This window comes from Carcharodon carcharias, chromosome 11 (assembly GCF_017639515.1).
Source record: "Carcharodon carcharias isolate sCarCar2 chromosome 11, sCarCar2.pri, whole genome shotgun sequence".
NCBI lineage: Eukaryota > Metazoa > Chordata > Chondrichthyes > Lamniformes > Lamnidae > Carcharodon > Carcharodon carcharias.
In genome coordinates, this window is record NC_054477.1 from 159,315,864 (window position 1) to 159,327,080 (window position 11,217).

The 11,217-nt window shown below is 41.7% G+C and overlaps 1 protein-coding gene across 1 annotated transcript in view; it reads left to right on the plus strand.

The window, feature by feature from the left end:
• Positions 1-11,217, plus strand: part of kpnb3 (karyopherin (importin) beta 3) — a 60,104-nt gene extending 48,887 nt beyond the window's left edge. The window contains exons 23-26 of the mRNA XM_041199426.1: positions 61-280; positions 1,904-2,132; positions 8,642-8,783; positions 9,489-11,217. Of these exons, the coding sequence (XP_041055360.1) occupies positions 61-280; positions 1,904-2,132; positions 8,642-8,783; positions 9,489-9,575 (678 nt within the window). The 3' untranslated portion in view covers positions 9,576-11,217. The remainder of the gene's footprint in view (positions 1-60; positions 281-1,903; positions 2,133-8,641; positions 8,784-9,488) is intronic.

Genomic DNA, 11,217 nt, shown 5'->3' on the forward strand with positions numbered 1-11,217 from the left:
TGGCATTGACTCCAATTCTCCCAATGTTTTCCAGCTGATGCATACTTTTCATTTCTGTAGTGTCCACACAGGCCATGGGCAGACAAGCAGTGGGGTTTGTGCATCTTTGATGACGTAATTGAGCATTGCAGTCCTACGTCCTTTAAATATGCAGAGTACTTCCTGAGGCCCATGTTGCAATACATCTGTGACAACAGTCCTGAGGTCAGACAAGCAGCAGCATATGGCGTCGGAGTTATGGCACAGTTTGGTGGAGAGAATTACAGGCCATTCTGTACCGGTAGGTTTAATGGGTTACGGTTTTCCATTTGTACAGTTGAACAATAAAACGAAAAGTTACGAACAATGTGGGATTAAAGCAGAAAGTTAGCATGTGGCATTCAAGCTCTTTTAGCTGTGCATCTCCTTTACAACGTGTCTTGACGTGATATTCACTTAATTTCGGGACGCTGCAGTGATCTTGGGATCGTTTAATCAAACTATAAACAGATCATGAGCAGTTAAACGATCTCATCCATGTCTGTTGCTTACCAAAGCTTTCTACTGAATTTCAGCATGTTTACTCTTAGGGATGGGTGACAACCTGAGATTGTTGAACTGCGACTGATTTATTTTAAAGCCCAGTTTATTGGTGTTATTGCTGAGTGCTGGATCCTGAGCTGTTTCCACGATGGTGCAACAGTCTTATCTGGAATGTGCTGTTTTACTTCATTCTGACCTCAAAAGAGAGATTCTGATCTTTCTTTTAAAAGCCAGAGGTGACCTAGGTCGTGCATATTTATTATTATTTTTTCTGTAACCTTATCCAGTGTGTGGCTTTTCTTTTTTTTCTCTTTAATGCGCGGGGGACAGAGCCTGTTTCAAAAATGACACCATATAATTGTAAATTGTAGTGAGTGAAGTGTGTAATGTGGATTTTTCTTAATATTAGCTTTGCCAAACATTTTGTTTTAAACAAATGATCACAGATTCTACTTTAACTTTAATTTTCAAGTTGCAACTAAAGTGACTTTGATTTGAGGGCGTGGTGGGGTTTCCATAATAGTGATATAAATTTTTGTACACTTTACAATCTAACTTGATTTGATTTATTCGCCTCACAACCTTAACTTTATCCTTGAGGGGGAATACTTTTCGTGTTCTCACTTTTAGGATGGGTTGCTAAACATCTTAACTATGCAGTTTTGCAATATTGTTGATGATTAGGACGATAAATGCTTTGCTTCACAAGCATCCATAATACCAATAATTAAACTCACCTCCATATGTTGCATCTATTCTGGTGGGCAAAGTTCTGTCGTCGCAAATTTGGATAAATGTGGCACTGTAGCTGTATTTTATGTGTAGCTTAATGGTTATCATAAGCGTTTGTTGTATAGTATGATGTTCTCTAATTCAACCTTATTTTATCTTTATTTGTTATATTGTATTAATCTTTTTGGGGCATGCTTGATTTGAAAGTTTCATTATCAAACTTTTTTCAATCTAATTGCTGCGCTGTGGTTCTGTGCTATTGGTTGAATCACATTCCGATTAGTGAGTAAACTCACTGTGGTACTGACCACTGGAATTGAAGCTTTGATCCTTCACTTGGGCTTCCTGGGTGATTCTGAGTGCTGCTGACAGCGTGAGGTTGTTAGGCTCAGTGGGGATGTGCCACAGTTCCCGGTAGCTGGTACCTAGTGAGCCCTTGCTGGGGAATGCACGCCTGTGGGCAAAGCTAAGAGCAATGGTCAGAATTTGGCAATGAAATAATCTGCTGACATTGCCTTATCAGGAGGTGCCTTGTGTCCATGGGCATTGAGGGTGCTGTTGGACAGGGCAGCTGACAAAGAGGAGTATTTGTCAGGTCACTTTCAGACAGAATAATAGAAATACTAAATATTTTGTTCTTACCCAACAGAGGCAATCCCGCTCCTGGTAGGAGTTATTCAAATGGAAGGGTCCAAAACCAAAGAAAATATTAATGCAACGGAAAACTGTATATCTGCAGTAGGCAAAGTCATGAAGTGTAGACCAGAATGTGTAAATGTCAATGAGATTTTACCTCACTGGCTTTCTTGGCTACCACTGCATGAGGACAAGGAGGAAGCAGTTCACACTTTCAGTTATTTGTGTGACCTTATTGAAAGGCAAGTTTTATATATCACCATAATTCTGATTCCAACTGAATATAAATATGACTTGTAATAACTTGTAGCCTTGAAAGATAAGGGAATATTTGCAAGGCTGTGGTTCAGAGAGGAGCATAGGGTTAATTGCATAGCTCCTTCAAGGAGCTGGCACAGGCACAATCGGTTGAATGGCCTCCTGTGTACTGTGGTTCTACAACATGCTATTCAACATGTATGTTTACTGATTTTAGCCTCTTATGACTGAAGAGGCTTCACTTCCCTTAGTGAAGCTGTAGGTAGATGAGATCTGTCGCTTTTGAACTCTAGAAATATTGCTAATTTTTAAGGGAATTAAAAGGATGATAATTTATTCTAATTAGTGTTGGAATTAATTTTAGTTAATTTAAGCAGTTTATAAAATTTATTCATCTGCAGTGGGTTACAGTCTAACACCAATTGAGGTTTTGGACTAAAAGCAGAAAATGTTGGAAACTCTCACCAGGTCTGGCAGCATCTCTCGGGGGAGAAATTGTTAAAGTTCCTGCTTGGTGACCTTTCATCAGAACTGGAAGATGTTAGAGATGTAACAGGTTTTAAGTAAGTAGGGACAGGGGTTGGAGTTGGGTGGGGGGTTGGGTGTGGAAGAAGAGCAAAAGGGAAGGCCTGTGACGGGGTGAAAGGCAGGAAAGATTGTGACAAGAGGTGATAGTGCAAGGCAAAAGGAGATGGTAACAGAACAAGTAAAGAAACAGCAGATGGATCTGGAGGAGGTGTAAAAGTGAAAAACAGAATCAATGCCAATGCCTGCTGACCAAAGAAATGGTGGCAGGGGTTACAATCTGAAATTGTTGAACCGTGCCGGGTCCAGAATGCTATAACGTGTGTTTAAGACAGCCATCGTTTTTAGAGTCCATCTCCTCACTCAGCTGGCTCTGCTTTTTGTGCTCGGTTCAGATTTGGAAAGAAAATTGGGATCGCTCAGCTCCACTTAAGGATTAAATCTGTACCCTTGCATCCTCTACCCCATTAATTTTACAAAAAGGACCAGAGATTCAACTCGACGATAAACATATTCCATGTTTCAGAATATGCAGGTTTGCTTTCTTTGTTAGTGCTGCACTTATGACTAATTGAGCTGCTACACCAGAAATGTCATGTGTGTTTGCAACTCGTGGGCACCATATCAAATTCAAGCCCTAACTTTGTTTCTGAAGTTTTTCCTTAAATGAAAACAGTCGACAAATCTTTTCATCCGCAATGTCATGGTATTCATGACTTTTATTCATGGTTGTCTGTTTCCCTGGTCTTCTTGCTCATCTTGCTTGGCTCGATCAAACATCCATTTTTTTTTGGTATAAATTCGGTTGCAATGTAAGGTGGTTGAAGATTAACACAAGAAACAAGGTTGTACGTATAGATGGGGAAAGAAAGTAAATTGGAATTTGCTTGTGCATCTCTAACTATGTTGACAGAGAGCTGAGAGGAGATCATCAGTCAGTACTCTGGCAAGTGCCACAGTCATTCTGGTCTAACAACACCACTGCTGGCCTAAGAATAATTTATTCCCGGGCATAGCGGATTCCAATTGTCTCCATTTGCAAATCCTTTACTTTGAAAAGAACTTGCAGCAATGACCTGACTGATGGGGCAGTCAGAACAGGAGTCTTGCCTTCCATGTGCTCAAATTGCCTTTGATGCAAAGGTTTGCATTTTCTGAAACATGGAATATGTTTATTGTCGAGTTGAATCTCTGGTCCTTTTTTTAGAAAAGGATTGATATGGTAGAGGATGCAAGGGTACAGATTTAATCCTTAAGTGAAGCTGAGCGATCGCTATTTTCTTTTCAAATCTGAACTGAACACAAATGATGACATTGGTTGAACCTGAAGTGAATAACCCAAATGCTCTTAGTTCTAGTTTGAGACCCGGCAGTATTAGAGGCAAAATTGAACATGGCCATCAGGGATCTTCGTCGGAGGAGACTAATGGATGAGTTAAGGGTGAGGATTGACACGTGGAATTGTGATATAGTAGCCATTACTGAGATGTGGCTGAGGGAAGGGCAGGATTGGCAGCTCAACATTCTGGGATATAGAATCTTCAGGCAAGACAGGGGAGGGGATAAAAGAGGAGGAGGCATTGCATTATTAGTTAAGGAGTCAGTTACTGCAGTAAGGAGAGATGATATTTTGGAGGGGGCATCGAATGAATCTTTGTGGGTAGAGCTTAGGAATAAAAAAGGGGCAGCCACATTGTTGGGTGCTTATTACAGACTCCCAGATAGTCAGTGGGAAATTAAGGAGCAAATATGTGCCCAATTTGTGGAGGTGTGTAAAAACAAAAACAATAGGGAAATTATATTAGGTGATTTCAACTTTCCCAACATTAATTGGGATAGACATAGTGTTAAGGGCTTGGATGGAGTGGATTTCTTGAAATGTCTACAGGAGAACTTTTTAGATCAATACGTAGAGGATCCAACAAGGGATGGTGCATTGCTGGGTCTAATTCTGGGGAATGTAGCTGGACAGGCGGCTGAGGTGGTGGTGGGCGAGCATTTTAGCGATAGCGACCGCAACATGGTACAATTTAAGTTTGTTATGGACAAAGAAATCAAGTTGCAAAAAAATGTTTTGGATTGGGGGGTAGAGTGGATTTTAGTAAAATAAGGCAGGATCTGGCCATGGTAGACTGGGAACAGTTACTTGTGGGGAAATCTATAGAGGAGCAGTGGGGTGGGGGGGGGGGGTGTTCAAAAAGGAAATGGGGAGGGTACAGGCTCAACATGTTCCCTCTAAGGTGATAGGAAGGAGTAACAAGCCCAGAGAACCATGGATGGCCAGAGATATTCAGGTTACAATGAGAAGGAAAAGAGAGGCTTTTAGCAGGTCCAGGGGAAGCAAATCAGCGGAGGCATTAGTGGAGTACAGAAAGTGCAGGGTGGAGCTTAAGAAGGCAATTAGGAGAGCAAAGAGGGGTTATGAGAAAGCTCTGGCTGGTAAAAGTAGGGAAAACCCCAAGATATTCTATAAGTATATCAATGGGAAGAGGATAACCAGGGAAAGAGTAGGGCCCAAAAGGGACCAAGGGGGCAATCTATGGGTGGAGCCAGAGGGCATCGCTAGAGTGTTGAATGAATACTTCACATCCGTCTTCACCCAAGAGAATGAGGATGAAGGTATCGAACTCTGGGAGAGAGACTGCAAGGTTCTTAAGCAGATTGATATAGGGAGTGACAAGATATTGGAGGTGTTGGCAGGCTTAAAAGTGGACAAATCTCCAGGTCCGGATGATTTGTGTCCCAGGCTGCTAAGGGAGGAGATCGCAGGGGCTCTGACCCAAATTTTTAATTCCTCTCTGTCCATGGGGGAGGTGCCAGAGGACTGGAGAACAGCTAATGTGGTTCTGTATTTAAGAAGGGTTGTAGAGATAAACCAGGGAACTACAGGCCAGTGAGTCTCACGTCAGTGGTAGGGAAACTATTGGAGAAATTTCTGAAGGAGAGTATCTATCTCCACTTGGAGAGGCAAGGTTTGATCAGGGATAGTCAGCATGGTTTTGTCAGAGGGAGGTCATGCCTAACAAATGTGATTGAATTTTTTGAGGAGCTGACCAAGTGTGTAGATGAGGGTAGTGCAGTTGATGTAGTTTATATGGATTTCAGCAAAGCCTTTGACAAGGTCCCACATGGGAGACTTATAAAGAAGGCAAAGGCTAATGGGATACAGGGTATTTTGATAAGCTGGATTCAAAATGGGATTAGTTGTAGGAGGTAGAGGGTGATGACAGAAGGATGCTTTAGTGACTGGAGGCCAGTGTCCAGTGGCATACCACAGGGATCTGTGCTGGGTCTCCTATTATTTGTCATTTACATAAACGACATAGGTGACTATGTGGGGGGGTAGGATTAGTAAGTTTGCGGATGACACAAAGATTGGCCGGGTGGTTAACAGTGAGGTTGAATGTCTTGGGCTGCAGGAAGATATGGATGGGATGGTCAAATGTGCAGATAAGTGGCAGATGGAATTTAACCCTGAAAAGTGTGAGGTGATACGCTTTGGAAGGAGTAATTGACAAAGAAGTATTCAATGAATGGCATGACACTAGGAAGTTCTGAGGAACAAAGGGACCTTGGCACGTGTGTCTATGGATCTCTGAAGGCAGAGGGGCATGTTAGTGGGGTGGTGAAAAAGGCATATGGGACACTTGGCTTTTATCAATCAAGGGATAGATTACAAAAGTAGGGAGGTCATGTTGGAGTTGTATTGAACCTTGGTGAGGCCACAGCTGGAGTACTGTGTGCAGTTCGGGTCGCCACATTATAGGAAGGATGTGATTGCACTGGAGGGGGTGCAGAGGAGATTCACCAGGATGGTGCCTGGGATGAAACATTTAAGTTATGAAGAGAAGTTGGATAGACTTGGGTTGTTTTTGTTGGAGCAGAGAAGACTGAGGGGTGACCTGATTGAGGTGTACAAGATTATGAGGGGCATGGACAGAGTGGATAGGGAGCAGCTGTTCCCCTTAGTTGAAGGGTCAGTCATAAGGGGCATAAGTTCAAGGTGAGGGGCAGGAGTTTTAGGGGGGATGTGAGGAAAAACTTTTTTACCCAGAGGGTGGTATTGGTCTGGAATGCGCTGCCTGGGAGGGTGGTGGAGGCGGGTTACCTCACATTCTTTAAAAAGCACCTGGATGAGCACTTGGCACGTCATAACATTCAAGGCTATGGGCCAAGTGCTGGTAAATGGGATAAGGTAGGTAGGTCAGGTGTTTCTCACATGTCGGTGCAGACTCGATGGGCCGGAGGGCCTCTTCTGCACTGTGATTCTGTCATAACATTCAAGGAGACGCAGTTTCTCGCAAGTAGTTGCTAGAACTTTGGACAAATGGCAGGAGGTCCATTTACTCTTAAGTTGCCTTGCTGCTGAAGTGCCAACAGCTGATCAGGAAAAGGGAATTTGGAATATTGAATATTATGAGCTATTGTTAATTGTACATTAATTGGATGTTTGTTGTATTCTGATGATGGATATTAACTGGGGATTCACTTGTGCATCTATATATAGGAGCAGCCTGAAACTTTGGCTGTTGGTTTTGAGGCACGTGTTTGTAATATGTGTCTTTGTAAATAAAAGCTTACAAAGTGTGTAAAGATTAGGCTGCTATTCTGTTCTAGATAGCCAGGCGGTGAAGGACACTTGAGCTCACGTTGATTAAATGCTTGTGAAGCTGGGTACAGCCCCCACTGCTTCCAGTGAGCATGTTCGACCTAATGCAATTTGACTGCTGTATGTAGTGGGCACTTAATACGCATCGAATAACCCTGTAGCGCAGGAGCAAATCTCACTGATGGGTATTTGCTTACCCTAGCTTTTCTTCAATCAAACAACGATAGTGGGGACCTGGTGCCAGTAAACGTACGTTGAATCCTGTCAACTTTGCTGAGATTAAAGTCCTTGAAACTGTTTTGAAGGTGGCTAGGCTGTGTTGAGGGTGGTGGGGTGGGAGGTGACCCTGAATCTGTAACATGACCTGTTGTACTCCCTCCCAATTCATTAGAACACTTGCACAACTGTTAACGATTAGTTTGTTGGATGGGGTAACAATTAACGTCATTTGCTCTGATTTGTAGTGGGGAGGATTAGGACAGCTAATTAACTGCTCAGCTGTTTAAACTGTCTGAAATACCTTGCTCAATACAGTTTAAGCAGCTCCTTTGTAATCGCTGCCTGCAAATGGTCAGTGCCATTTGCCTGATTACAGGCAGGGGCAGTGTTGAAGTGATTGTAACTGAAAAGTTAATTGCTGCTGTGCGTCCACATGAGCCTTTAGATGGTGCTATAACACAGTGTAACCCGCTACTCGGGAGCATCGACACACGAGTCATATTTTCCCAGGTCCAGAAATCTTTAACATGCTGTCACCCTAAAGGGTGATGATTTGGATTGATATAGTCAAGAAAACATGAGGCAGTTATGTTTGAACAATCTGCATTTCTACAGTGCCTCTTAAAATAGCAAAGGAACATTCCACAGCAGATAAATTTTGAGATCAAGCCACGTAAGATTTTGGAATAGGTAACCCAAATTGATCAGAGGCGAGTTGTTGTTTTAAAGGGGGCGTCTTGAAGGAGGCGAGAGAGGCCGAGAGGTCTAGGGAGGGAATTCCAGAGCTGAGGACCCAGGCAGCTGGAGGCACTGCCACCAATGGTAGAGCAATGGAAATCAGAAACATGCAAAAGATCAGAATTGGAGGAGCACAGTGTTGTCGGAGGGTTGAGAGTCGGGGTGAGGTTACAGTGATAGGGATAGAGTTTCAGTGTAAGCTCTTTGGTCCTACAGATGAATGGTGTTGAGAGCAATGGCCAAGTTGGTTATTCATTTTATAACTAGTCTGGTGAGGTTGAATGGCAAATTTTGGTACTGTCTATAATTTCAGAGCAATATTACAATGAGGTAAACGCAGAAATCCAGGGCTTAAATAGCTTGGTTTCACAAGCAAAATCATTTTTAATGTTTTCTCCACAGTAACAATCCAATTGTTCTTGGGCCTAATAATTCCAGCCTCCCCAGAGTGTTTGCTATCATTGCTGATGGTCTCACTAGTGAAGCTATAAAGAATGAAGATGCCTGTAGTAAACGGCTGGCAAATGTAATTCGACAAGTACAGGTAACTATGTTAGAGCATTAACTGTGAATAGTTAGCAGATGGAATGGCTTTCAATTCAGATACTTCTACTGTGTATGTTATATTAAAACTGACTGGTTTGCTAAAATGTACCAACTGAATGTATGTTGCATTAAGGGGAGATGGTGGCGTAGCAGTGATGTCACTGGACTAGTAATCCAGAGGCCCAGGCTAATGCTCTAGGGACACAGGTTCAAATCCCACCACAGCAGCTGGTGGAATTTGAATTCATGTCGTAAATCTGGAATATAAAGGTAGCCTCGGTAATAGTGACCATGATGACTATCATCGATTGTTGTAATAATCCATCTGGTTCACTAATGTCCTTTTAGGGAAGGATATCTGCTGCCCATGCTTGAGTCCGCATGTGACTCCAGATGCACAGCAATGTGGTTGACTCTTAACTACCTAGCAAGGCACTCAATACGAGGGCAATTAGGCATGGGCAACAAATGCTAACCTTGCCAGTGACACCCACGTACCATTTTTTTAATATAAGAGAGAAAAAGATACTTCAGATGTGCCGATTTTAAAAAATGCATCTGTTCAAAGAATTTCTACGTGACACAATTTGTATTCTCTACCACACGGTGCAGTTCACTTAAGCCTGCACTGTGCAAAAACATTTTATGAAATGAATATACTGTGTCGAAATTGCTGAAAGGCCTGTTCTCCTTTTGATTTCAGGGTTCAGGAGGGCTGTGGACCGAGTGCATGACATCGCTTAATGAAGCCCAGCAGGCAGCAATACAAAATCTGTTGAACACTGCTTGAATGGCCTTAAATATTAACATGCAAAAAAAAAAAAATCATTCATGATTTGTCCTTTTTCTCCCTCTTCTGTGAGAGAACTGTTGTGTGGGTCACTTATGCAGACCGCAGTGAGTACCAGGAAGCTCTGTGGTTCAGTACGTTCTGTATTAAGACTGCTGCAAATTACAGAGGAATATCTTCATAATCGCTCCCCCCCCCCCACCCCCATCTTACAGCACTGATAGTTATTTTTCTACTTGTATCACCAGAACATGGCACAAATGCAGTCAGTTTAAACAAACAAAAACCTTTCATATCGACCATAACTATTTTGAAACAAGTTGCTCTAGTGTTGGTATGCATTAAACTGGTAAGATATTTCTATACATCTAGTATTGTACCTCTAAATAGTGTGGAAATTGTTTTCTTTTTCAAGGTAGGCAATAGATTCTCCTGCCGGTTAAACCCGCAGCATGCAAGATCTCTCATTTGTGCTATTGTTTTTGATAATGCTGCCCTCTTTCCTTTTTTTTCGAGCACTGAATGATGTCCTGCAGACGATTCTGAAATGTGAATTTCTTTAGTGTGTTCAGCAGCACACCCCAGTCCAATAAAAATGATAAAATGCAATGGCAAATCGATGTGAAGTGCGCCTTTATTAACTCAAACGCAGCTTTCGTTTGATGCCCCTTCACCTATGAACAGACAAATCTGCTGATGAATTTACATGGTGACTTGATGTTTTAGCTGCTGGAGGATACCACTTCCCTATAACGACAGTCTTCAGGCAGTGCTAATTTGACTCCAGCAGTGAGTGAGGGTAGCAAGATTGAGCTATTTCTAAAGACAAATTGGTAATTGTACCTTGCTTTATTATGCAACTTCAAACTTGCAATAATAAAAGTAGCATTATTAAATTGTCTGGTGTCACAGCTTTATATACATTCAAAAGGCACATGGTTTACATTTCAACCATTGCTTTAAATGATTTTCGTTCATATTTCAGTACATTGCCGCTTCCATCCTGATGTATGTTTTATAGGAAACATACCCTGGAAACTATGAAACGGTGACATTTCTGCTCTTTGGAGTAGTTTGAAAAGTTTTGTTGAGATGTGCAAACTTTAGAGCAGGGATTGCATGGCACTGTGACACTAACAGCTAGGAGCCAGAGAACAGCACTACACTTAGTGCATGGGTGTAAAGCAGTTTTAATTTTTTTTATTAAACATTTAGGACAAATGAAGAGATGTTCCACAAAAACTGGCTGACTTAATTTCCCTTACATTTAAATAACTTGAAAGTAGAAGTAAATTTAGCAAAGGAATCAAAGTAATATTTGAAACAACCTGGAACTTTAAAGAGTAATGGTGGACCTCTAATTCCACTAATAGCTGCTCTGGCAGTATTAAAAATATTTATAGTTAATTTTCTTAGACCTCATTTTTTTTCACATTGCTAAATTTTGATTTTACTAACTTCTGTAGAAAGCAACTCTCAATGTAATTGCAATTTCAGAATAAACAATGCAAACACGCCTTGTTCTGGTAATGTCTTTTTGTAGTTTACATTTTGTTCTTGGGCTTGTCAGTGTTTGCCAAATAAATAAACATTTTAGACTTGCTGTTTTTAAAATCTGGAAATAAATGAAAAGAATGCTGTC